We start from the raw sequence: 27,716 nt of genomic DNA, 5'->3' as shown, positions 1-27,716 counted from the left end.
TGCCTGCATGGGCTCCAAAGAACACATGCAAAGCAGTTGGAAGGCCTCAGGCTGAGGCAGGAGGTAGGCTCTCAGCTCCTGCCTGGATGCAGGCTCCCTGTGTGGCTACAGTCCACCGCTTTCTGACAACTCACTGGCAGTTTCTGAGCCCTGAAGAAGCAAAGCTGTGTCTGTGGTGCCCACAGGAAAGGTGTCCCAAACAGGTACATCCCACTGTAGCCTATGCTCTCCGCCCCCCCACCTCTGCCTGCTGTGAGCTCTGGGAGGGAAAGGCAGGTACCCTCTGGCATGTCTGTGTGGACAGACTTCCTTACAAAGCACCTGGGGTGCTTGCTCGGGTTTGTGGCAAGCAGTGTAGAGCCAGGTCCTGGCCTGAAGCAGGTTCCCACGCAGGGAAAGGCTAGGGGCAAAAAGAACATCACAAACAGATGGGTAGGGGATCCTGCCTTCAAGGAATCCAAAAGGGAAGTTTGGGGGAAGGTACAGGAGAAATCAGAGTTCCAATCTTTATATCTATTTTTATCCAATTTCATTTCCAAGCATTCTGTTCCCTTTTTCATGTCACAAGATGCCATTTCTTCCTCATGATTATGACTTCTTTGGCATTTATAATGTGTAAGACATGGTGCGGACTAATTAATCATCACCACAACCAGTAGGTGAGATCCCACCTGCATGCAGTCTTGCCTGCAGAGGACACACAACTGGCCCAGGTCTGCGGCTGGTACGTTCCCGTTTCTCTAATGCCTGCCCTGGGCCAGGTGCTGTTGAACCTAATGAACAAAGATGTCCACCTTTATGGAACACATTCCAATGGAGCAAACCAATGAGAAGCTAAGTGAATAAGTTAAGCTGCATTTCAGTAGGAGGCGACACACAGAAAACTGCAAAGTGAGGAAGTGGTAAAAATCCTGGTTGCACAAAGGCTGAGGGACCCCCAACTGGATCAGTCCCTCTGAATAGGTGAGACAGTTGATTGGCTTGATCTGTTTGGGAGGCATCTAGGCAGTGGTACCAGGTCCTGGGCTCGTTGCATGAGTTAGCTCTTTGAAACCTGGGACTTATTGCAGGGACGCTTGGTTCAATCTGGGAGGAGGGGACTGGACCTGCCTGGACTGAGTCTATCAGGTTGATCCCAGTCCTCGGGTGAGGCCTTGATCTGGAGGAGGTGGGAATGGGGGGTGGGCTGGGGGAAGAAGAGGGGGGCAGGAAGGGGGAGAACAAGGGAATCTCAGGCGGTTATGTAGAACTGAATAGTATTGTAAAATAAAATAAAATAAAAATAAAATGAAAGAAAAAATCCTGGTTGCAGGAGCCTTCTGCTCAGATGTGAGAAAATGACTATTGCAAAGACCTGCCCCCCCCCCCAATCAGGAACAGTCAACGGACCTACCTACGTGTGGGAACTAAGTCAATGAGGTAAAAGCAAGAGACATACGGCCTCGAGAGGCAGGGCACACAAGACTTCCATGTGCTCACCAGTTTGCTTTGAGTGAAGTAAGGAACCTCCGGAAGGCTTGGCAATTAATTGATTGGATGGCAAAGGCACAAAGAGGCCAGGCAGTGGGCTGGGGAGTTGACTACTTAATGACTCCGCCCCTCACTTGGACCCCACAGAGGAAGAAGAAGCCAAGAGTACAGGACCCATTAGCCCTGGAAGTAAGCCCTGAGCCAGGGACTTGGGCCAGTGAAGGAAGGAGGTAGGCCTAAGGAGCAGCCATGCTGGGCTCTGAGGCACTCTGAGGATGTATGGGTCCGGTATATCACCCCCCCAGAAATGTGGTGTCAACCTGCCTCGGGCTGCTCACTGTGAGCTGAGTGGGAAAGAAGAGCAGCAAAGTCCTGGGGGTCAGTGAGTCTAGGTGCAGGGACTGCTTCACAGACGCCACCGAACCAGGCAGAACCCCCTAGCCTGGCCTACCCCCCACACCACAGCAAGCCTCCAGATCACCAGAGGAAAGTATTGCTTCTAACCAACAGACTCCCTCAGTCCTTCCAGGGAGGCATCCTAAGGGAACTTGACAGGAACCGTGGTTCAGGGAAGAGAAGGAAATGACCAAAGAGGTGGGGTAGGGAGCATCAGACCCCACACCTGGTTGTCGTCAGGGTACCCAGAACTCGGGGTACAGCTGCAGACAGATGGAGCTGGTGGCCCAGAGCCGAGCCCAGGAGCTGAGACTCTGAGCAAGCAGATGAAGTTCTCTGGGTCTCCATTTCTTATCTATGGAACGGGGCTGAATATTTCCAAACTTTATGAGGTTTAAAAGGTGAAACAGGGGACCCTAGAGGTAGCTCGATGGTTAACTGGCTGCTCTAGCAAGGGACCCAGGTTCAAGTTCCCAGCACCCACATGGCAGCTCGCAACCATTGGCATAGGCTATTGGGAGTGTACATTCATAGCCTTGTGACTGTCTTCTCCAAGTCCTCAAAGGGGCATCGTGGGACCAAGCATACAGAACCAGATAGCAGGTGTCCAGCGTGAACGCAACTTAGGGTACTCCTTCAGGATCTCTGAGCAGAGCCCTTCGGGGGACTGTGCAGGGTGAGTACCTACTTTGGGCATAGTCAGGTGTATTCATAAGAGTAGACTGCATGGAGACTTTGCTGCCGGCCTGCTGGTAGAGGGGTCACATCCCATTGCTACCCAGGTGTGCACACACCATGGAGCTAGCTGCCTCTTCCTTCACCTGCGAAGCAGAGCTGGGGACAACTGTTCAGTGGGCCCCTTAACTGGTGTGCATGCACACACTGGAGTCCTAGAACAGTGCCTGGCGCTGGGATCATTTTTCACTGCTCAGTCACATGCAGCCAGTCCTTGGCGGCAGGCCAGCAGATTGTGTGCCAACAGATGCCATATGGGGCCTTGGGCTAGCACTTTTTCTCTCCATAGCCTCCACACCATCGATCTAGGTTCTCCTGGGGACTGGTGGGTAAGAACAAGGTGGTATATATCCAACATCTACCCTGCCCTGGAGCCTCTTTCAGACACCATCCACAGTCCATGAACAATACACTCAGTGGCTTGGGAGATTCATTCACAGGATCACAGAGAGGTCTTTGCAGAGACACAAGAAGCTAGTAGTATCCTCAGCTGCAAAGCCTGGTCCCAGGTTCCCTATGTGAAGATGGAGAGCCTTGAGCCCATACGGTCCAAAGGGGCCACGCCTGGAAATAGGGTTGAATGGAGTGGTGCTTGATTCACTGAGTTCGCTGTGTGGGTTCCCATAGTCATGCTTCAGATCTTGAGGAGAGACAGAGCCAGGAGAACTGTTTTGGGACCCCAGGGTTTCTTCTTGGTGTATCCTGCACCCAACCGCCAAGTGTTAAAAAGCAGGTAAATCCTTCAAGACCCACACTGCTCAGCCACACAGGACCCAGAGAGCTCGCCTTCTCTCTGCTCAGGCACCACGCTCCTGTCACACAGCCCTGTCCTTAAAGAGCTGTAGTGACAAACCACAGTACTCAGCCTCAGGGAGACTCAGTCTCTCCTCTCAGAGGTGAAGAGGACTGTGTCCGCCTCCCTGGTGGAGAGGGATGCTGAGCTATGGGAAAGGGAACAAAAGGCAACATGCAAACAGATAACACGGCCCTTGGCCCCGGGCAGCCACTGGCCAAATAGGAGCTGGGCTTTCTCCTGTCTGTGCGTCTAAGCCAGGCCTTGTCCTCCCCAGAAGTCCCAACTCCCAGCAGACTCCTCCCCCAGCTTCTTCCGGGAGCCTGCTCTGTAAGCAGGTCTTGTGGTAGCAGCCTCAGCCTTAATTTTAGTTCGGGGCTGGGTAATTTCCCGTGATTACAGGCCCTGTCAGTATAGAAAGCACTCCAGCTGCTAACAAGCCAGCAGACCTCATCAGAACAGGGCCAGGCACATGCTCACACATGTGCCTCACCGCTGGGAAGGCATGCTCCCTTTCATGTGTGTGCACCCAGAAACACCTTCATACTCACACACGCACACGGATGCATGCCCATTCGCATACACATGCACACTCGAGTGAACATTCACCTCATTCAGGACCAGGGTTCTCAGCCAAGCAGTATGCACACAGCCTGTGCCGTGTTCATCCTCCCAGAGAGAGCTCTCTGTGCCACAGTATCCTCTCCCTCCTCCAATCCCCATAGCAAAGGATGAGTCTGACAACAAGGACAAGATGATGGGGAGAAAGAGGAACACTATGGGACAAGGTCTCGCTTATAGACCCCATTTTCCTGCCAGAATCTTCCTTCTCTCTCCCACCTGGGCTTTCCAGGCTAGCACTAGAAAGCAGTGTCCCATCTCTTTCCCCATAATCACTCTGCGTTCCCCTGCTTGTGTGTCATTGGACACTGCTGGTACTTGCCTGGCTTGATTGGGTCCCAGGAAGAGCATGTGCTAGAAAAACCCAGGTGGCGGTGCTAACGTTGGGGAAGCTTTAAGAAGCGGGGCTGCATGGCACATAAATTAAGTCAGAACCACTCTTGGAAGGAAGTTATGGGGAACTGAGCTGATTCTCAAGAGAACAGGGTGCTGCAAAGCTACTCCTGACAGACAGACTCCCCCTTCTTTCTTGCTCTATGACAGCTCCCCCCCCCCATTTCACAAGTGCTCCCAGTGTGATGTGTGCACCACATGTTGAGACAGCCTAGAGGTCCTCACCATATCTGAGGTGTTGACCCCATGCCCTTGGGCATATCTAGAACTGTGAGTTAATTAGGTGGCTGGCTTTTAGGAATCACTCAACCTCAGGTATTTTGTCACAGCAACACAAAACGGCTTAAGACAGACATCTGCTATGGATCACGACTGACTGTGACCTTCTCCATCTGTGGAGGTTTCATATTTGTGAGTTCCCTGATCTCTAGCCCCAAAGTCAATACTCACTACACTTTCACAGCCATTCTCAAATGTTCGAGTTGCTTCACACATTGTACCCAGCCGAAGGAGAGGACACTCTGCCTTCTTGTTCCAGGTCCCGTAATTTTAAAAAGAGTTGCCACATCAGGGAGGTGACAAGGTCATGCTTTTGTCCCTATGGCATGGGCCGTGAAGGGCAAGAGGATCTCAGTTTGGGGTCTGCAGGGAACCTATTGCGACATGAGATGGCTTATACATGGAAAGCAGAGACAAGAGGGTGGGTTAGGACACCCTGCTTAGACGGGTTGGGATGATCCTGACTGGTTGGCTGGGCTGGGGAGGAGATGGGGAGACGTGGAAGAACTGCTGACGTGAGGATGAAGCACTGATGGGAAAGCCAGCATTGGTGGCATAGGGAGCCAGGCTGGGAGAGCAGAGCGACCCTTCGTGGGGTATCTTATGGAACAACCACACATGCAAACTTGAGTCTTGGGGGGACCACTTGGCCACCTCTGGTGTGCCCAGTGAGAGGTCTATCTGTGAAGGCTTCCTGGGCCCCCACATGGCATCCTGGAGGTTTGTTCTCCATCCTGTCACTGTCTACAGGTAGATTCCCGTGCTCCAGCAACACGGAGCCCAGCTTTGGGCACTTCCATACACAGTCAATCACTGAGACTCATCTGATGAACAGAGTTGCCTCTGCCCCCTTGCCAGCTCCCTTCCCAGGTTTTCTCTCCTCAAGTCCATCCCCACTGCTGCCTTGATAGTTCAGCCACCCTGAAGGCCTGCATCTCACATGTCTTTGTTCTCCATCCTCCCGTGTCCCTGAGACAAAGCCAGGCCCGGAGCTCTTATCCCTGACTCTGTGGTGTCCCCGGGTACAGGCTGCTAGATGGTGGCGGGACACACATGGTTATGGAGTCCAAGCTCCACGTTCCTATGGGCCTGAGAGTAAGGGGCTCCCAAGGGGGCCTGGACAGTGGGCAGCACTGTAACCTGGCCTATCCGATGTGTTGAGCCCTTGGTGTAGAAAGGTTAGCTTCAGAGGCAACCACACAGTAAGGGCTGCTGGCTTAGCGGCTGAAGGCCTTCAGGGAGGATCTGGAGGACGTGAGAAGCCCTCATCCTCCACCTAGTCTGCTCCCGTCTGCTTACCTCACATCACGATATCCAAGGCCACTGGATGTCTGGGAGGGACTCTGTGAAGGCCATCTGTCCAGCAAGAGCCCAGAACTACACATGCCAGAGTCACGCCCAGCAGAGCTCTGGACCATGCCGGTGCCATGGCGATGCCATCTCGGCCAGCCTTTCCCAGCCTGGTAACCATGGGAATGTACTCGGGGCTGCGGCTGCTTATGCAATGCCTCTGAGGGAGGGAGGCTCATGGACCCACCTACTTGCTGCAAGGAAGCCAGAGCCCCAAAAGAGTCCGTGAGCGTGTATGTCACCCACCTGCGACTCCCCCCTGGAGGGCAGGTGGAAAGCCACACATTCTCAATCATGTACACAACACCCTGCCTGGGTTGGAATGGCCCTGAATGGGGGGAAAGGGGGTAGGAAAGGCAAAGTGGGGGCAGAGGAAAACGCTGACTAGCTGCTAGTAGTTGGCCGTTTGCATACAGGAAGGCTCCAGCCACCTCTGGCAGTCCCAGCACCCAGATGTTTTGTATCATAGATGCAGGACAGCTAGCTGCTTTATGGATATTCTGGTTTCATTGCCCTGAATCTGGGAGCTGGGGCCTCCTAGGGGGAGGAATGAAGAGATGAGATGAGCGTAGGCTTGAGAGCCAGCCAGAAAGTGCACTGTCCACAGGAAGAGGTTCATACACATGAGTGAGCCAACCAGAGCAGACTGGGAGGGGGAAAAAATTCAACCCTGCTGTTTCTTGTTATGTTCAAATGCCACAATGTATCATCAAGGGCTCCAGGGCCCGAGCCTCTGGTAGCCCCAGCAGCTGCAGGGTAAAGCCATCACAAGTGGCATCCAGAGGCGCGAGTCCAGGTCCTGGGCTTCCTGTAGCAATGGCTGCTTCCCCAGGTCCTCTCCATCCCGATCCTGACTTTCTCTCTGTGCCGTCCCCGCCATGTTAAGTTCTACTTCTTGAGATTCCTGGCCTTCTTCAGGGTTCCCAAAGTTCCGGAGACTCGGCGGGCTCAAGTTCTCCTGGCCCCTCAACCCCAGCCTTCCTCTTGGCTGACAGTAATGCCCAGGGTAATGGTCAGCACCCAGTCTAGCAGTCCCCTCTCTCCTTGTCTCCAGAGGCCCCCTCAACTCCACACAGTCTCCTCTTTCACTCTTTCAGGACCCCTGGAAGCAGCTGCATGCTGCCGCAAGAGTGCTCTAAAGCCTGCTGCCTGGATAAAAACCTCATCTCCTCCCAGGGCTCCTCCTCAGCACTCTGCTCCACCCTGGGCTTCCCAGGTCCATGTCCCATTCAGTCGGCACCCTTCCCCTTAGCTCCATGCCCACTGCATAAGTCCTCTTGCAAATGTTGTCAAGTCTCTTGTTCCCTGTCTCTGAGAAAGCCTAATCCTGCCTTCGCTAGTTGAGGTGCCCACATTATTAATACTGGCTGGCAGTCCCCATGTGCCCTGTCCTCCTGCTTTGTAGCCCCCAGATACTATCATTTCCCATCACCATGCTTCCACAAGATTGCACCTCCTATCTACCACCTCAGCTCCAGCCAACCGTGAACCTAGCTATCACGGTGGACTAGGAATGAGCGGCTCACCCCCCTCTACTGCCCACTGTCATGCCAAGCCTCGTGGGCCTCTGCTACTACCTCTAGGCAGATATCCTCTTCCCAACTGTGCCCCCCAACACCTGTGTTCTTGGTCCTCCTCGGTGTCCAGCCACCTTCCCTTGATTGCTTCACACCCTCGGTCCTCAGTGGCTCCATCTCCATCTGAACGGCATTTGTGCTCTATTCCTCACAGCCAAACACAGTCACACCTGCCTGGGTCCACTTGGACCTAGAATTGCCTCCTGTTGCCTAGGATGCTCCCTCCCGTCCCGGGCACACCTCCGTCAGGAGCTGCTGCATACACTGCCCCCACTTTCCCACGGCCCATTCACTTCTCAGTACCCTTCTGTCTGGCTCCCACGCCTGCCAGTCCTCTGCCAAATTTGCTCTTGCTGTGCGCGGTGCTGCCAAATCCTGGATGCGTCTCCAGCCTCCTCTTGAAAGGCTGCTCAGCAGTGCTCAGACCCTTCGCCAGAAACTCCTTGCCGCACTCTTTGTTTGGCCCCATGATTCCACCGTTCATCTGCTTTCCTCCCACCTCACTGGCTGTTCCTTCTCAGCCTCCTCAGGAACTCCGGCTTCTCAGTCAGACCCGGGAGGAAGTCTGGAAAGCCGGGGTCGTTCCCCGTGAGGTGGCTTCACCCCATGCTCTTGGTGTTGAAACCCAGTCATATTCCAGCGGCCGCCATCCCCAACTCCAAATTAGATCTCTTTCAATCCCACCGCTTCCTGTGGCCCACGGACATCTCATGTGTACCTCACTGGAAATTTCACGGCTACCCCTATGGATCTGCTCAGACAGATCGCCACTCTCCCCTAACACTCTCTCCTCTCTGTCTCTGCCCACACCGAGAAACCTCTGAGAAACTTTGCTTCTCACATTGGCTTCAACTGTTAACACCTTTTAAGTCTGCCCTTGTGACTCAAACTATCATCTCCCTAGTGAGAGGCCCCGATTTGGATCTCACTGCTTTTGGTAGAGGTCTCTGCTTGAAATTCAGTCTGGACATACCAGCTTGGCAGAGGGGGAGCGGACTATTTTAAATGTATAACCTTCATTATTTCAGACACTTTCGATAGCTCTTGGGATAAAACCTCCCTCTCGTGGCTCTCCTGGCACTTTGCTATCTGGGTATGGCCTGGCCTGCCACACTGTGGTCTTGGTCACCTTCTCCTTTCCTCACTGAAATTCATCCACTAGTCCCCTCAATGCCAAGTTCCTCCCTGCCACTGGGCCTTTGCACATATTGTTTCCTCTACCTGGGCTTCACCTAGCCAACGCATATTCATGGTCTAACTCCGCTTAGATATGCCTTCCTACAGGGATTGCCTTCAAAAGATAACCACCACCACAACAAGCTCCCCACACTATGTTTGGCCCTCCAGACCCTTGTTCTCTGCACATTTGACTTTTCTTTTTCAGACTTATGGCTAGTACAGTTATGAGAGTGGTCATTTGTCTCCCTGTGCTGAACATCTGTCACGTTAGTGGCTGGCCAGCTTGTTTGGAATGACCTTCCTATGTTTGAGGCACTTGCTACACAAGGAGGACCCTGCCATGGTGCTAGCTACACCTTGCTGTCCCAGCCCTGCCGAAGTAAGGTGGCAGGGCCAGGACTGAAGCTCTCTCCACCAGTAAAAGCTCCGTGGGACTGGGTTGGAAGAAGGCAGCACAAGGAGTCTAGGACCAGGTAGGGCTGGGGTTTTGAGAAGCCATGGCAGTAAGAGACTTCAGCGTCTCGGGACAGCCAGGCAGGGTTTCTGGCATTCTGTCTCCAGTATTACTGGTGTGAACCGCTACGTCTGTGACTAAAGACAGTGGGAGACAGTACTGGCCCTGGTGGTGTGAGATGCGCACTGCTCGTGGCTACTCGGCCTCTACCCTGAGTCCCAGCCCCCCCAGAGACCAAAGATCCCACAAAGGCCTTGACAGCATCGTGTTCCTGCAGAGTGGAGAGTGAAATGGAGGCATTCTCAACACCCTCTGCACTCATCAAGGTTCTTCAGAAAGATGAAGTGTGTGTACGTGCCGGCGTCACGTGTTCAGGTGTGAGTGTGTGTGTGTGTGTGTGTGTGTGTGTGTGTGCATGTTGTGTTGCTGTGAATCAAACCCAGGACCTTGTACTTCCTAGGAAAGTGGTCTACCACCCTACCACTAAGCTGTTCCCTCAGTCCTAAAAAGAAATCGACATAGCACTAGCTCATGTAGTTATGGAAGTCTGCTCACTGGGAGTCTTGTGAAGGCCTGGGCGCTTTACTGGAAGGCCTGAGAACTAGAGGCAGTCAGGCAGAAAGCACATGTTGCAGCTCAACGGTCAGACAGAGAAGGTGTGCACCCAATCTTCAAAATTTTCTGTTCTCTTCAGACCTTGGAGAGTGGGACAGTATCCACTGACCTCAGGAAAGGTTAAGTGCTTGACTTGGCCTACCCATTCACATCCTTACAGTCCATAAACAACTCCTAGTTAAATGCCCCTGTCAAGTGAACACATCAGTCTCAGAACCCTGAGAAGACCGCCGCTATCTCCAGACTCTAGCACACCCACTGTCACTGAGCCTGATACTTGTCTAATGAGGAAACCGGGTGTCCTGTTTCCCGAGGGACTGCAGAACCAGGTCTGAGGCTCATCGTCCTCCACATTTCCTCGAAGCATGGTTCTCAGCACTGAAATCAGACACAGTCTTGAGCCACGGTCTTGTCACCTGGGCAGCAGAACCAGGACACGCCCTGTGCAGTCCAGCCCAGCTGGGTTCCAAGATACACAGTCAGCCAAGTATTTGGTCCCTAGCCACCCCTGCCTTCACCCATACCCTCTGCCCTGACCATCCACATCCAACATGGCTGTTCTCACATCCAGCCCCATGCTCTATCTTAGGGCTTTGCACACTCCTAGGAGTGGAGGTGCCCAAGCACCAAGGAAAGTCCCTTCCTTCCTTCTTTCCTTCCTTCCTTCCTTCCTTCCTTCCTTCCTTCCTTCCTTCCTTCCTTCCTTCCTTCCCTCCCTCCCTCCCTCCCTCCCTCCCTCCCTTCCTTTCCTTTCTTTCTGTCTCCATACAAAACTCCTCTCAGGATCTGAAGAGAGGTGCCGAAAGGAGCATGTGGATTGGAAAACGGAAAAGAACTTTTCCTCAAAAAAGCCAGGGTCCCTAGGAAGCTCCCCTGTGGCTTGACCTTTGGACATAGACTCATGGGATAGTGATTTTCCTGTCCTGTCTCCTCAGAGCTCCCTCTCCCTTCTTCCAGGACCCTCCTTTCTCCCGCCCCCCCTTCTTCCACCAGCCTCTTAGACTTGCTGAGCCCCAAGCCAGATTCTATGAGTCTTCTCTCCCTCTCCAGGTCAGGACCTCCTCCAGGGAGTACCAACTGCTCAGTTCCCAATCTTAGCCACAGTTCATATGCCACCTGGTGGCCAGGATGAACATTGCCTTTTCTCTTCCCCAAGTGTTTTTTCCATATGTGGATTCTACCACTGAACTAACTATACACCAGGCCAACCAGTGTCCTTCAAGAAAACCCTCAGACATCACCTTCTAGACATTCTCTCCTGACACCGAGGGAAAGCCAAGATTCTGAGAGAGGAAGAGTTTGCCAGTCAAGAGATTTACCATGAACTTGCATGTGCAGATATATTCTAAGTCTGCAGAGCCCTTTCACAGAGTAGATTAAAGAAATGGTAGGCAAAATAATGATGGGGAAAGCTATAGAGACAACCAAACCAAGCTAGTGGGAACTCATGAACTTTAGACCAACAGCTGTGGAGCCTCCACGGGACTGGATTAGACCCTCTGCATAAGCGAGACAGTTGTGTAGCTTGGTCTGCTTAAGGGGCCCCTGGCAGTAGAATCAGGATCCATCCCTGGTGCATGAGTTGGCTTTTTGGAGCCCAGTGCCTATGGTGGGACACCTTGCACAGCCTTGATGCAGGGGGAGGGCTTGGACCTGCCTCAACTGAATGTACCAGACTTTGCTGACTCCCCATGGGAGACCTTACCTTTTTGGAGGAGGGAACTGGGGATGGGTGGGTTAGTGGGGAAGCTGGGGGAGAATGGGAGGAGGGAAGAGAGGAGGATCTGTGGTTGGTATGTAAAATGAATAAAAAATTTCTTAATAAAGAAAAGAAAAAAGAAATGGTGGCAATTTAAAGCTCAGAATGAAATTGGAAGGGACTAAGAATTAACCACAATAAAACTCCTAGCACCAGATGCATAATTCCCAAAGCCATTGTTTCCACCAAAGCTGACAGCATAAGCTTCATTAGGAAAGTACTACCCAGCCACTAACTAGCATTTACTGCCACTAACCATTAACTAGCAACTAACTTCCCATTAACCACTAACACTCAGCACTAACACTAGACTCTAACTGCTAACACTAACTAGCCACTCACCACTAATTAACCACTCAGGTTAACACTAACTGAGCTAACACTAACCATTAATCAACACCACTGCAATAGTGCAACACCAGTCAGAGTATTAGTGAAAGGTGTTTCCATGGGAACAGTGCAGGAAATCCATCACATTGTCACAGTCATGGAAGCACTAAACCACCTTTGTGGGGGCAGTCTATATTGGATACAAGAATCCTAGGTCTAGGAGAATTGACTCTGGAAGTCTCTGTTCATTCCAAATACCCCCTTTGTCAAAGTTCACAGAGAATTTCATGAAAGAAAGTTTGCCACCACAGCTATCTACTTTAAAAAAAAAAAAAAGAAAGAAAATGAGAAGAGGAAGGAGTAGAAGGAGCAGGATGAAGAAGATGGAAGAGGAAGAGGAGGGGGGAGACGGAGAAGGAAGTAAAGAAGAAGAGGAGGAGGGAGAAGTCTTCACCCAAGACAAGTTCATAAATAACCATCAGCTAAATAAAGGACATCATACAGACTTTGCAAACTTCAGAGCAGAAAAAAAAAAAGAAATCTGCAAATATCCTGCAGCAACTTTCACTAATCACTGTGGCCACTTTACACTCCCACCAGGGATGTGTGAGTTCCAGTCTCTCCACATCCTTAACAACATCTGCCATTGTCTAGTTTTCTTCATTGCCCTCATTGTCCTAAGTGTGGTTGTATCTCAGTGTGGATTTATCGGCACTTTCCTGATGACTACTGCTGCTGACCACCCTCCCACAGGCTTATTGTCTTTGAATGTTATTTTTAAGCATAACGATAAGAAGCAAACTAACAAACTTATTATGACACCAAAATGTTGCTGAAATGCAGAGGGGAAAGAAATCTTTCAGGAAACAAATCTTAGGATGTGTGTCTTGGTGTATGAATACAGCTGGCTTTTATTTTATTTGTAACCCCTTCTGTATGCCCCAAGTGGCATAATGACTGTTAATTACTTGTGTGATCTGAGACTAGAGGCAGGAACGTACTGTGACTTTTAGATAGGACCACACTGAATTTGACATTTGCCTGCCACCTTCTGAGACAGAAGCCCTGTAGCAGAACATCACGGGCTTCATACAGTTGCACCCCTCTCAGGAGCCCTCCTGAATGTGAGAGGCAAATGTCATCCTCCCCCATCAGACACACCTGCACACCAGCAGACTAGCCTCTCTGTTCCCACTACATAGGAAAGGAAGCCTGGATAGAAAACGTGGCCATGCAGAATGAGCAGATCCTTCCTACAACACAAGACCGCAGGGCATCCCAGAGCCACAAGCAAGGTCTGGAACAAAGGAAGTAGCACCTGGACTTCAGCCCAAGTGGGCAGGGACTAGAGCAGTGGTTCTCAATCTTCCTAATGCTTCAACCCTTTAATACAGTTCCTCGTGTCGTGGTGACCCCCCAGCCATAAAATTATTTCCATTGCTACTTCATAACTGTAATTTTGCTACTGTTATATATCATGATGTAAATATCTGATATTCAAGACATCTGTTATGCAACCCCTGTGAAAGGGTAACTTGACTCCTGAGGGGGTCGCGCCCCACATGTTAAGAACCACTGGGCTAGATAGACAGACTGGGAGATCTGAGCTCTTGGGGCAGCAAGAGAGGAGGAGGGCTGTGTAGCGCGGGCAAGGCTTCCTGCTAGGGTGGAGCTGGGCTCTGCAGAGCACGGCTGCTGTGGTAGACCAAAAGAAGAGGGGTTGTATGCTGACACACACTGTGCATACTTCTTCCTGTCCTAATTAAATCCCCCACCCCATCAGGCAGCGAACAAGTCCCCGAGGACAGCGCCTGTTCTCTTCCTCCTTCCTCCTGCCAAGGAGGGCGGAAGATGATGGAGAGTGAGGATGTGTGGCATCAAGGAAGCCTGCATTGAGTGAGAGCAGCTGGCGGTAGGCTCGGACATAGAAGGACATACGTTAGTATCTGAACGGGAAATAACCCCCATAAGCCCGTATGTTTGAACACTTGGTCCCTAGATAGCACTGTCCAGGGAGTCTGTAGAAACTTCAGAGTGAGGCCTTGGTGGAAGAGATGGGTTACTGGAGAATGGGCACTACGGACTACAGCCTGGCCTGATTCTGGTTCGGGCCAGATCCCCCACATTCCTGACGGTTGATGCAGTGAAACCAACTGTCTCGAAACCCAGCTCTTCCAGGTGGACCCGTTTCCCCCAACCAAGCTTTCCCACCACGGTGAGGTGCACCCTCTTAAACGGTGAGCTGAAATCAATTCTCTTTCCCTTCAGTTGCCTCTATCTGGTATTTGTTCAGGAGAACAAAAGAGAAAGGTGTAAAGCTGGAGACTCCCACCTCTCCAGAAAAAAACAGAGATGTGAGCAGTTTCCAGACCAAGCCCAGAAGGCTAACAGCCGCAAGAAGAGCTGTTCACGCTTGTTTGACATCAGAGGAAAGGGACCAACAGCCTGCTGCCACTTTACACCCATTTAGCTTGTAAACATTGGAAGGAAGGCGGGTGCCAAGTGCTCCTGGGGCTACGGGACTGCCGAACAGCAAGGGCTGCTAGGGTGCTGATGTGCAAGCTTGCAATCTGGCACTCCTGAGTCATATGGAAAGGGGGTGTGTGTGTGACTGATGCCCCAGGGCTCTGTTCCTGGTGAGTCCCAGAGAAAGGCTTGTCTTACAGTCCTTGGAAGGACAGGCAGATGGGCACTCACCTAGAGGGAGGGGGACTGGGTAACCCGTGGGCAATGGTGTCAGGTGGCCCAGTTCAGTCAAAACAGGGGACCAGATGTACACCCAGCAATGCAGTGGAGCTCTTAAAAGCACAGTGCTTGGGGGGAAATGTTAGCGGCAGGATGAGACACATAACGGATAGCATTTATTTGAATTCAAATGCAGACATGTGGCACACTCCACATTTGCAAGACACATAGAAATGCAAAGATTAGCATCTTTGCCTGTGGAGGAGGAGGGGATGGGAGGAGGGGTCAGGACAAAAGAGAGTGCTTTTAAAAAATAAATAAAACATGAGAATTCTTATAGAGACAAATGGCGATAAGGCAGCTGGAGCCAAGGAGTGAGGAATGCACCGGAAGTGCAAATAAAGGCTGCTACAGAGCTCCCCTTCAGAGCCACATTGACTCAACCACGGATCATTCACAAACAAGTACAAGTTTATTGGTTTCTCTGGGCCTTGGGCAATAGCCCTAGATGAGAGGCAAGAACAGATGGGGGGCAGAGACAGGAGCTGAGAAAGTCAGAGGTTGACGTACAGGCACCTGGAGAAAGAAGATGCAAAGAGCAGGAGGGAGGACCTCCTTGCCCACAGTGGCATGACAGGCTGAGTGCAGGGAATGGGGCTCAGCCCCTGGGGATGGCTGGCCTAGCACTCTGAGGTCAACACCTTCTTCACTCTTGGCCGGGGAGGCATGGTCCATTCAGTGCAGGTCCGACGTGCTGGCAGAAGTTCAGGGTCGTGGCCATACCATTTGCGTGAGACCTCCGTCCTCACCTCCACAGACAAGGCAGAGGATGTTAAAATAGACCCCACTGCCTCTTCTCAGCTTAACCCCAGGACACTAAAGGTGCCTGGAGAGACGGTGTGGGAGAAATGGGGCAGGCTAGGAAAGCCTGGTCGTGGGCCTTCCTTGGAGTCTTTTCTGGCATTTGCCTTTAACTCTCTCATTTCTTTCAGCACTGCCTGTGTCTGAGGCCGGTCAAACACCTGGGTACCCTCTGCGCCTCCTGGCCAGATCACTAGATGGTCCTCTCTGAGCGGCTTTGACCTACCCTTGTCTTCATGTTCAAGTCATGGAGGCCAGTGGATAGAGAAAGCTGGGAAGAGGGAGTGGAGCCATCTCTATCTGTGTCTGGCTGAGGGGCAGAGGAAACTGAGAGGCGTTCTGCCTGATAGCTAATCTGGGGCTGTATGATAGAGAAAAGGGAAACTGGTTCCTGTCCTGGGAATCAAAAATAGAAAGTGTCATTGAAAGGAAGTGAGTTCCCTGTTGCCAAAAGTATGTGACCACCTCATGTCCAACTCTGCTTCCTAAAACAGATCCCCTCACAACCTACTTTCTGTGTGTACTCCTTTCCCAGACTGAACTCACCTCAGTGGGGTTGATCGTTAATCCACCCTCTTCCAGGACTGCTAGTCTCAGATATTATGGTCTTGTGTTGGCATTACAGTTAGAGTTGAGCAAGACTCAGAGACCAGGTTGGGTGCACTGGGAGTCAGAGGGGGAGAAGGACCATTGGGGACAGAGGTGGCAGATAAGGTAGGATGGATGGACAGATAGATAGAAAGAAAGATGAATGGATGGGCAGGTTAAAGGAAGGACAGAAGGAAGGGGGAAGAGAGGGAGGAAGGAAGGAATTTCCTAACCATAGAGAAATAGGACAGGAATCGTCTAGGTTGGCCGACCACAGAGCCCTGCCAAATACAAGTCCATCAGGAGGATCTGTGATGCTGCTGCATACCCTGCCTGTCCCCACATGGCAGGACTTTCACAAGAGGAGAACCCACAGGGTCTTCAGGGTGAACGTCTCTTCTCAGCATCCTGCCTTCTCCCGGAGTCCCACATGTGCCATGATCTCTATGCTGTCTGTGTTCTCCACCTCTGCCTCCACTTCTGGCATCCTGGTCTAGATTCCCTTTCTTCCAGAGTTTTTCTCTAGTTTCTGTTCTGCTCTGGCTCTTCCGGTCTCTGCTATTCCCTAGTTTCTTCTATATGAACCTCTGACTTTCATGGTTCCTGTCTCTGTTCTTTCACTCTCTGTCCACCAACTAATCTACTTTGTCCTCCATCCTCCTTGACCCCTGAAAAACCTCCTCCATCTCATGAGTTGGCGGTAGAACATATCCCAGCTCAGAAGGGAGATGTGTACAAGGTATTCAGCAAGTATTCAGGTTCGAATTGATTCGGGAACTCAGGACCTGCTCCCACACAGGCTCACAAGAGTGGAGGATTATGGGAGTCAGCCTAGCTGGAATTTACAGAGCAGGGGCAAAAGAAAAGGAGACCGGGGAGAAATTCTACTTGTTGAGTAAAGGTGAGCCATCGGGAGCACACATACCTCTTGGTTGAGGAAGCAGTAGAGGACAGCAACAATGAAGCCCTGTGGGATCAAAGAGGAAGGAAGGACTCCATGAGAACACTTTGGCTGACCTTGGAAGGGGGCAGTCTTTCTAGTGTTCATTACTCACAGTGCTCTAGACATACCAAGTCGTGCCTGCCAGGGCTGTGTAGGTAGCCCCATCTCACTGTGTATCTTCATTTTTGTATCTACATTAGTGAGCACGCAACCTGATACACGATAGGTACTCCGTATGAATTGAAAATATAAGATAGATTAATAAATGAATGTATGGATGGATAAATGAGTAGACATATGAATAAGAAGGAAGGAAGGACAGATGGGCAGGTGGGTGAACATATGGATGGATGGATGGATGGATGGATGGGAAGATAGATGTAAAGAAGGATAATGTATGGGCGAGTAGATTGAAGGAAGGAGGAATAGAAGAAAGAATAGATATATGAATGGATGGATGGATGATAGATCAGAGGATGGTTGAATGAATATGGATAGATGGAAAGGATGGATGGATGGATGGATGCGTTGACATATGGATAGAGGATAGATGAACAGATGAGTAGAAAGAAGAATGAATGGATAGGCAAGTGGACTGAAGGAAGAAGGAATGAAAGGAAGAATGGATATATGGATGGATGATATATGGAAAGAAATATGGATGGATATATGGATGGATGGATGGATGGATGGATGGATGGATGGGTGGATGGATGGATGAAGAGTGAGTGGAATGATGCAGGAGTGAGTGGAGCAGATGTAAGGAAAGAGAAAGGAAGGGAAGAAAAGAAAGAAAAAATGGATGGAAAGATGGATAGGTGGGTGGGTGGATCAATTGATCAATTGATAACAAATGATGGATAAATGAATGAGAGAGAGATGAAGGAAAAAAGAATTGATGGTTAGATAATAAAGGATGGATGGATGAGCAGGTGATGGATAGGTAGGTGGGGATGATTAGAAGGAAGAAACAGTGCTGAATTGATTAACGGATAATGGACAGTGGATGGATGGGTGGGTGAGTGGATGGGTGGATGGATGAATATCTGGGGAATAGGCAGATGAATGTATTAGTAGATATATATATATATATATATATATATATATATATATATAAAGGTAAATGGAAGATGGACAGGTGGATGGATGGACAGATAATTGAATAGATAATGTATAATAATAGGCCGCACCCTAACATGAAGTTAGTCAAGGTCTGCTGCCATAATCCTTGGAAGGAAGGAATGCCCGTGGGAAAGTCTCACCTGGAAGGAGCCCAGTCCCAGCTCCAGGGGTAGGCGAATGCCAAGGCCAGCACTGTCAGGCAGGAAGTTGAAGATGATGTAATGAATTCCAAACAGCGGGATAAGGAGAAGTGTTGACTTGGACAGCCGCCTTGGAGAAGACAAATTCTAGATTACGAGGCTGCCTACCATCATCCCCCTGGAGACTCTGTCCTTCCCACAAATCTCCGGGCTTCTTTACTAAGGCTCATCACACTGCTGTGGCCATGCAGTTATCCCAGCTACTCCAGAGTCTAGATACATCTTTCAAAGTCTGCTTCTTCTAGGAAGCCTTCTCCAAGTCCCCTTTCTAGGTATTCCCCATCTAGATTTAATCTCCTTCTCCGGGCCCCCATAGAAACAGATGCAGCACTTGTCAGCCATTTGCCATGGTAACTGGCAGTTTTATGTCCCACTTTCCTGTACTGTGATCTCATGGGAGGTAGGTGCCAGATCTGTTCTCTCTCTAGGGGGCATAGGGAAGAGGACAGGACCAAGGTAATAAATAACTGCCAGATGAGACAAAAACAAATGTCATTCCCTCCAAGTGTTTTCCATGAGGATTCCTCAAATATACAACACACACACACACACACACACACACACACACACACACACACACACACAGAGACACGAACACATGCACAGTACCAGTACTGAGCCCGAGTGTGGAGGCCACCCTGTGCAGGCTCCAGTTTCCTCAGCAGGATACAAATGATATTGAGAAACAGCCCAAAGTTCACCTGAAAATGAGGCACAGGAAAGTGGGTGCAAATGTCAGAGGCAGCACCAGGTGGCCCAGGATTGGCCCCAGCTCCTTTGGTGACTAGGAACCTCAAGCCCATGAGATACAAGTCAGGGGAAGACTGAGGACTCCCCTCCCTCTCCAGCCCTGCCAGCAAGGGTGAGAGTCAGGGCTGGCCATCTGCCTCCAGCCACCTCCCAGGGTCACTACAGGATAAAGCAGCCGCCCATCACTGGGCAGTTTCTCTGCTGGGGAGAAATAACACATTCACAGGAACCATGCCACATCGGGAGTGGGAGCAACTGAGCGCTCACCTATAGGCGCCATCTCCAACCATTACCACCCCAGCAAGAGATGCTCCGCGAGCCAGACACATGGAAACTAGAAAACAGGTCTAGGAGCTGACAAACCAACCAGTGAGCGCGGCCCAGAGAGGCTGCCAGAGAAGCTAGATGCCAGTTTCCTGATTTCCTTCGGGTAGTCATGTCGCCACCCCTGCAGGACCATACAAAGAAACCTAGAGGCTGGCTGAATAAGGCAAAGGACACTGGCCTCAGAGACTGACCCCAACAGAGAGGACTATGGGCCCTTTGATGATCCACCAGTAGGGGGAGCTGTCGTCTAGGTCCCAGCACCTGGGAAGAAGACAGCCTGGGCTTGAAGGCGCCCCTTTTCTATGGTGATGATGCACCTCCTCGCCACACATTCTATGGCTTCTGGGATCCTCTCCCATCTAGTGCTCAAGCCTTCGGCCTCGCCCTATCTCCCTCTGGCCTGATCTTCTCTCTCAGCCTCTCTATAGGAGAGCCCCAGTGAAGGCTGGCTGACTCCTCTCATCCTTGTCCGGATGTTTCCCTTCCTGTAAAAGGCCTGCTCAGAGCTGGTCTCCAGGGATACCCAGCTCCGACAGCCTCTCCTGTCGAACCCCCTCCCACCCGCTCCGCCCCCTGTGCTACGGGCAGCCTGTACACCCGCGACACTGTAAGCTCGGGATTCCCTCCTCCTCCTCCTTAGACGGTCTACTGCATGCCGCACGGGGGGTGGGGGGTGGGGGGAGGGAGTTGTTCTACTCACGCTGTGTCCTCGAAAGCCAGTTTGCAGCCCACCCATGTGCCAGTGCATAGCACGGGGAGCCCTGCGGGTGAGACGACACTGGCGTGAGCGAGTGCCCCGCAGACCATAACGGTGGGGACCAGGCAATGGCTGGAGGGGATCTGGTCTACTTCCCCATGCTCCGTACAGGACTGTGGCCTGTCCCTTCCCCTCCCTGGGTCATCCACAATAAGAAAGGCCCTTTATGAGCTCCCTGGGCCCTCCCAGCCTCCACCTCCCCTATGGCGGCCAATGAGCCCTTGATGCTCACCCCAGCCAGCGAGAACCAGCCACCAGAAAGCCGGTTGGGACCTGGGGGACGTGGAAGCCAACAGGCAGCTCAGGTAGACAGCTTCTGCCAGCAGCCAGCTGAAGTTGGTCATGGTGGCAAAGTGGGAGATGGCCACAGAGACCTTGCACAGCATCTGGAAGCAGGGAGCTGACGCGTCAGATCTTGGGGCCCCATTTCAGCCCCTGCTGGGTCTCTCTCACCCCACTGAGACACTGAATCCTCAGGTCCCCTCTACCCTGGGCTGGACCGCTCCATTCCTTGGGCTGCCCCAAAAGGAATTTGACAGTATAATTGTGATAGACAGAGGACAGGTTGGGTTCATGGGTGTCCTCTGTCAAACATGTAAACCACGTCAGCCTCAACATTCTCTGTGAAAGGAAGAACTCCAGGATCTCTCGTGGCCTTGGCTCAGGGTCACTAAGAACTGCTCTGTGTCCTCTGTTATATGACCTTCTAAAGCTGAAGTTCTTTAGCGTGATAATCATGGCCTGGTCATGCATGCACAGCTTTGATCTGCGATCTTCGAATACAGATGCACTCATCATGCATGTGACCATCGGCCTTGCTCCCTCGCCTACCTATGTGGGCATCAGTACCACCTCTGAGCCCGGCTGCCCAAGCTCTATCCATTCTCCAACTGTATAGCTGGGTGACCTGGCCAGCTGCCCCTCGTTAACAAAACAGGCTTAAAGTGAGGCTTTCACAGCATTTGAAGATCACATGAGACAATACATGTAAAGTACTTGGTGTGCTGCCCGGCCTAAGTAAGTGTGCCTCTCATTCAGCAATTAATCCACCCATTAAAGCAGGCCACTTGTTGGTCTGGGGAGTCACTTATCTATTCATTTCCAGAACACTTTCAAAGACCTTGAACTCTGACCCCCTCAGTTTTTAATCTGTTCCTCTCCTCTCCTTTCCCGGCCCCTCCACTTAGGACTTCCAGTTCGGTGGCTCTGCTATCACTGAGAACTTCTTCCTGGTCTCTCTACTGTTGTGCCCACACAGCTCCAAGGCCACCTCCTCCCTGGAGCCCTTTCATTCCCTCAGCTTTCTTCACCCACTAGTCCCCAGATCTGAGTACTTCCAATCCCCTAGGTGCTTCTGGAAGGGGGGGCCAAGCTCCACCCCGGTCCTTGGATACTCATTAAAGGCGATGAAATGGCTGGCTGGGCACCGGAGGCAACTTAAACGGGAGCATGGGTGCAAGAGGAATGGTTGCTGCGGGGTGGCCTGGCAACATTGTGGTCTATGAATGCGTGGAGAAAACTCGAGGTTCCCTTCGCTTGTCACTGGCCATGAATCCAGGGTCAGCCTGTGTGGCAACAGGCCAGGAACATTCAGGCCTGCCCTCTGCCCTCTGCCCCAACCCCCTCCAGCCACAGCCTTTACAGTGGACAAGCCGCAGTGGTCCGTGCTGTCGCCCCGGAAGAGGGCAGCATCCTTCAGGAACACAGCGCTGGCCTTGAGGATGAAGGTGGCGAACAGCTGCATGTGGATGTAGTTCCGAGGGCAGTGGAGCCTCCTGGAAGGGACAGGAGAGATGAATCAGGGCTCTGGCTGCAAGAGAGCTTCCCAAGGGCCTAGAGTAGGCCTGGCGTGGCTGGGGAGCTGGGCAGAAGGGAGCACCTGCAAAGCAGCTAATGCCCCATGAATGAAATCAAACCCAAAGAACTGAGTAGAATGGAGTGTGAATGGAGTGTGTCAGTCTGACCCCAAAGGTCATCTGGCCAGCGTCCTCCTGGGCTAGGTTCAAGGACAAGAGCAAGATGATTACAGCCTCACCTTCAGATAGCTCTGTGATTGTGGGTGCAGAGGCAGCCACAGCCCAGCAGAGCCTATGGGAGCCTCTGGGTGATCAGAGAGACACAGCCCCATGGGGAACTCAGCCTCTGAAGGCTGGAAAGCCATTGCACCCAGGATTAAGGCCTGAGGGTGGGTTTAGTGGCAGAGCCCATGCAGGGGACCTTGGATTCAAGCCCCAAATCCTGAAAACCAAACCAAAAAGCACTATAGTGCTCAGAAGGTTGCATCCTTCAAAGGGTGTCATACAGGGACAAGGAGGATTCTCGGAACCTGAAGAGAGCTGGACTTCCAGTGTTGGCACCCCACCAAGCAAAAGAAGGCACTGGAAGCAAGTGGACTGAGCTCTGTATGAGCAAAGGGGTGGCCACAGAACTGAGTTCTGGCATGACGGCCCACACACTGGGGAAAAGGCAAGATGTCAGCCATGGTCGTCTCACTTAGCTCTGAGCCCCTCCTGACCGTCCAGGCAAAGAACTTGATCCCCGGACAGTAGAGGAGCCAGCGAAGGTCACTGAGCAAGTAACAAGAATGGTGCACCTGAGGGTAACCAGGACGGCAATAGCCACGCAGAGGGCGGCAATGGAGATGCTGTGGCCGGTGGTGTAGATGATCTTCACCGTGGAGAAGTAAGATTGCTGGGGACAACAGAAGCAGAACAGAGGTTTGGCAATCAAACAGGGGGCCTGCAGCTCCACCAACTGCCCAGGCACTGGTGCCACAGAAAGCCCCGTATGGGCACTGAGGCTGCAGGAATGGGACAAGGCAGCAGAAACCACCTCCCCGACGACTAACAAAAACCCAAGGAGAAATTAGCCCTGTTCATTGACACCAGCTAACTGCCCTTTTGAGAACACGGTCACTCCCAGGTAAAGGTAACGTCCAGGACACCAGGAACAGCCACAGGCAGTCAGGAAAAGGCTCTATGGGGCCCTAGTGTTTGAATCAGCCTGAGTTGGGGATGTAGTATGGCCAGGTACTGCCTCTACTCCAGCCCTGCTGTTCATCTCAGGCAATTCCTGTGCCTCTTTGACCTGAATCTACTTCTGAAAGATAAGCATACCCACAGTTTCGATCTTAGGGCTGAGGGCTGAGGGAAACGGGATTGTGAGTGTGGATGGGCCTTGTAAAGACAGTGCTCTGTGCAGACTGTGAGGTATGCTGCCCAGAGCCAGGGGTCTCTATAATTACCACGTCCTTGAGTTCCTCCTCTTGCCCATGCCACCGTCCCAGTATACTGTCCTACTGGCTGAGGACCAGAGAGAGCAAGTGCTTCCTGTCTAGTATGGCCAGCAGTCTGCTTCCTCTGAAATAACTAAAGTTCCTGCACTGGAACCTGAGAACAGACAAGGCTGACCAAGAGGAAGGTGACCAGAACTTCCAGCTGGCCCTCTGCTTCCCTTCTCCCTCAAAGCAAAGGAGCCCAAGTGTTGATTGACAACCCTTGAGTAAATGGGCCACCTTCACTAGGCACTTTACTGCCATCTGCTGGACAACTCTTGTAAATACTATGCCACATGATGGCTATGGTGGGAATGGCAGCCACCTGCTGAGATGGTAATCTATCACCTTTATCTGTATTTGTGGTCACCTTCCTCCAAGATGCTGGGAGTTGCTTACCTCCTCGGTTAGCAGCTCCAAGGGCACAGGGCAGGCCACAGGGTATGGTGGGAAGGGATCAGACCAGCCAGTGGTGGTGCAGTCCCTCTTCACATCCCCTAGAGGCAAGCAAGAGTCTCTGATGACAGAATTCTCCCTTTCCCAGGCAGTGGTGGGAGGACCCTGTCTGTCAATCAAGTGTCCCAGTGAGTTATGCACAAGGAGTCCTTCAACAAGGTCTACCTCTGGCCTCCAAGAAACCTCTGTTGAATAGTATTCATCTGAGGAACACAGAGTGGAGTGATGGACCTCTACATCCTAAGGGCAGGAGGGAAGAAAGCAGATACCCTCTTCCCCCTAAGAGAGAGGAAGACCAGACGGTGAAGTGGAGGAGGCGATGACCCCCACCCTCCTCAGCATGGTACCACCTCCTGGTAACAGCCAGAGAGCACTGGATGGATGACAGCCCTGCCCCCACCCCCCCACCCCCCATGCTCTCATGAATCCTACACTGAGAGGTTGGTGTTATCCACCCTTATTCAAGATGACTAAAATTTTCAGGGTAACACTAGGAGAGAGAAGGTGACACTCAAACCCAGGACGTCTGTCACCAAATCAGTGATGTGCAACCTAGAAAGGACCACCTGCTTCCCACCCCTGCCCTACTTGGCCACTCACCTGCCTCTGAGCTGAAGTGAGAGAAGAAGTCAGGGCAAGGGAGGGCCACCCACTGGCCAGAGCCTGTCGGGGGCCAGCACAGGAGCCCATCCCAGGTCCCGGGGCAGCCTAGGTGGAGAGGAAGAAGACACAGAGTGACCTATGAGGGAAGTGGATATGGCGTTCTGAAGGGCAACGCTGGAGAGGTCAGGGTCAGGGAGGCTCCATCCCCCACCCCCTCATACCCAGGGAGGTGCTGTTGGTCCCCTCCGCCACCTGAAGACATGCAAGCTCATCCTCTCTCAGCTGAGTGATGAAGTCACATTCTGGGTGGAGGTGACCCAGTGCCTAGGAGAAACAGTGACAGGATGAGAAGCCCACTGGCAGCCTCGGGCTCTCTAGCTCTGGTGATCTGAAGACAGAGACCAAGGCGGAGACATTTCTGTGCCCTGATTCTGAGAAAGACCCATCTGCCCCACTGGGATCAAGGCACGTTTGGTGGGGGTGGGGGGCATAAAGAAGGAGAGAGTGGGGAATGGAGGGGGAAGTTCAGAAAGGAGAGAAGAATCGGGGGAGAGAAAGAGGGAGAAAAGAGAACAGAAGAAAGGGGGAGAGGAAGGAAAAAGAAGGGAGAGAGGAGGGGAGAAGGGAGGGACGGATGCACTTTTCCATCCATCTTATGGCAGTGAGTCCTGAGACACGTTACAGAAAGCCATCTAGAGACCCCATGGACATGACAGTGCAGTCCCTAACATGGCCTTTTCTCCTTCCTCATCACCCCAGCTCTATACTTCTAGGCCCTGAAAGTGCTTCTGCATAAGCAACCCTGGTAGGTAGAACAATGGTCCCCAAAGATGTCCATTTCCCGATCCCCAAAGCCTGACACAGGCAAGGGACTTAGCAGATAATCTCTCCAAGCAGGAAGATGTCTTTGATTATCTGAGTGGGCCCAGAGTCATCAGGATGCCCAAGGAACAAGTCAGAGAGAAAATGACGGGAAGAGAGGGTAGAAGGAGGTACTGTGCTTACAGTATGAAGATGAAGAAGTGCCTCAGGCCAGGGAAGGAGACTCCAGAAGAACCACAGCCCTACCAACCATTTGGGTTTAGCCCATTGACAAGCATGTTGGCTTTCTTATGTGTCTCAGGCAAGTTACGGGAGAAAACATGCAGACTAGTAAGTGGGAGAGTACACAGGTGGCTGGGAGAGCAAGAAGACAATAGCACCCGACTGAGGAAAAGGAACACCGAGCAGGAAGGAAGGAGGTCCCTGGGAGAGGGGGAACTAGCTCGAGGGCTGGTGGAGTGGATGACTGTTCAGACACACAGTGAGATGGGGGAAGACGGACACATAAGGATGCATGGAGGTATGGTGGACAATAAGGGTCCTGTATCAGGGTGGCTGAGTTGATCATTAGATGGATAGAAGGATGCCGCCTTCATGAGTGGCTTGGTGATCATAAAGATTGCAGGTTGGGTACCTCCCAGAGCCCGGGGGGCACAAGGAATGGTCTCTAAGCTTTTCTGGACATCTCTGTGTTTCTGAAGGGTGATTCTGAGGCCATCTGGAGCCCAAGTGATCTGGGACATGTTTAGGATTTGGCCTTTTCTTAAGAGAACTAGAATTCCTAACATCTCTCAAGACTTACCCAATTGCCCTTGCAAGATCACACACCACATACACACACACACACACACATTGGTCCATCAACTCTAGTCCTTAATCAGGTATCTACCCCAGTTACTGAAGGACAGGTTTAGGTCTAGGGTTCCCTCCCCTAAATGAAGCTTTCACGGGGCTGTGTACACAGAGGAGAGTGTGAGTCCTTTGCAGCATACAGAGAGCTATTGGAAGTTACCTGCAAGACACCCACATGCCAGCCCTTGACAAGTCAGATCACTCGTCCCCACCCTCCTCCCCCAGGCATGGCGACTCCCTGTAGGCTGCCCTATCATCCTCAGCATAGCCCAGACTAACATCAAACTCATTGTAATACTCTTGCCTCAGCAAGTGCCGAGGCTACAGGTGTGAGCCGCCACACCACACTCGAGTTTCTCTTTTTACGAAGACAAATGGAGCGTCAAGTGTCACACAGTTCACTCCGTGGTCCCCAGATGCCAGCATCTTGAGTGAAGGGCAGTGAGGTACCAGGATGGACGGCCACCCGGGCAAGGCAGCAGAGGAAGAAGGCAGCCTCGGTCCCCATGTGCTCCCACTAGTGCCTTGTGACTCCTCCCCTCCTGGCCCCTGATGCTACTTTCAGTGACCCAGAAAGTCTGCTGGGAAGTTGCAGCCCATTCAAGGAAGCCTCCTCTTTTGGCTGACCCACACCCTGGTGCACAGGCCAGGGAGCGGTGGCTGGTTTCTGAAGCCTCTCCAACCCTGGCATCACCAAAGAAAGAGTCCGCAAACGCCACAGCCGGAAGAGCTAACGCTGCAGGCCCCACAGCATCCCTGGCCACACTCCCTGCCGGAGGTGGCTCAGGAGACAGGACAATTGGGGGGTTGGGGTTGGTTCTTTTTGAGAAGGAACAGGTGGCAGCCTGGAGATGTGTGGCTTAGAGAAGGGGCAGGCTCAGGTGTGACAGGGAGGCCCTATCTGGCCTCAGCTATTATAGAGTCTCTGGACACACGTCTCCGGGAGCCCCAGAGGAAACAGATAAGACATGGGTGAGGGAACAAGAGGACAGTTCACGTCCAGGCAGAATCTGGGACTAGTCGGGGGAAGAAAAGAGGGAGCCAGCACTCGGGAGTTCCCCAGCCATGGCCTGCCACCACCCAGCTGGAGAAGAAAAGAGAAGGAGGCCTGAGCTGGCTACTTACAACTCCCAACAGGTTCAGCAAGCAGAGGGCACGGGTACCCCACAGCAGGCAGTCCATGGCAGTGATGCCGGCACTCAGCCTCAGTGAACCCTGGCCCTTCCCAGACTGTCTCGACCGATGCCACCTAGGTACACCTTCTGTTGCCTCACCTACCCAGAAACTGTGTAGGCAGGGCCAACAGAAGGGACACCCAGCTGAATATTGAGCAGCAAGGTGGGACACTGTGTTACTGCTGGCCCTAGATGGGACTCTGTGTCCTCAGCAGGGGGTGGCTGAGCTCCGCTACACCACTTCACTCTGCCTCTATGTCTGAGTGTATCTGTCCTGCCAGCAGGAATCCAGAGGACACAGAGAGGTGACAACCACAGGACACTGCTGCACTTAGTCAGTATGCTTTCCC

The 27,716-nt window shown here is 52.1% G+C and overlaps 2 protein-coding genes across 2 annotated transcripts in view; both read right to left on the bottom strand.

The window, feature by feature from the left end:
- Positions 1-6,154, bottom strand: part of Adcyap1r1 (ADCYAP receptor type I) — a 107,576-nt gene extending 101,422 nt beyond the window's left edge. The window contains exon 1 of the mRNA XM_037203776.1: positions 5,987-6,154. The gene's annotated coding sequence lies outside the window, so the exon portion shown is untranslated. The remainder of the gene's footprint in view (positions 1-5,986) is intronic.
- Positions 6,155-15,174: 9,020 nt separating this feature from the next.
- On the bottom strand, positions 15,175-27,373 carry Ghrhr (growth hormone releasing hormone receptor). The gene is made up of 13 exons (XM_028864220.2): positions 27,317-27,373; positions 24,739-24,841; positions 24,515-24,622; positions 23,858-23,955; positions 22,778-22,875; positions 21,827-21,959; positions 20,417-20,570; positions 20,128-20,188; positions 19,619-19,688; positions 18,960-19,051; positions 18,291-18,420; positions 17,011-17,052; positions 15,175-15,445 (listed from the first exon to the last, which is right to left on the bottom strand). The coding sequence occupies exons 1-13, from the start codon at positions 27,371-27,373 to the stop codon at positions 15,317-15,319; spliced, it is 1,275 nt and encodes a 424-aa protein (XP_028720053.1). The 3' UTR covers positions 15,175-15,316.
- Between the last annotated feature and the right edge of the window lie 343 nt (positions 27,374-27,716).

Source organism: Peromyscus leucopus, chromosome 3 (assembly GCF_004664715.2).
Source record: "Peromyscus leucopus breed LL Stock chromosome 3, UCI_PerLeu_2.1, whole genome shotgun sequence".
In the NCBI taxonomy this organism is placed as follows: domain Eukaryota; kingdom Metazoa; phylum Chordata; class Mammalia; order Rodentia; family Cricetidae; genus Peromyscus; species Peromyscus leucopus.
This window is presented reverse-complemented; position numbering and strand designations above follow the sequence as displayed.

Bases quoted from the DNA above. Each gene is read 5' to 3' on its own strand.
- Ghrhr (XM_028864220.2), bottom strand. From the start codon at position 27,373: ATGGACTGCCTGCTGTGGGGTACCCGTGCCCTCTGCTTGCTGAACCTG. The intron at 20,189-20,416 runs GTGAGCATCAAG...TCTCACCCGCAG, and splicing joins GCTGGTTCTCGCTGGCTGGG to GGCTCCCCGTGCTATGCACT. The intron at 19,689-20,127 runs GTGAGTAGAACA...TCTTCTTCCCAG, and splicing joins CTGGCTTTCGAGGACACAGC to GTGCTGGGACCTAGACGACA.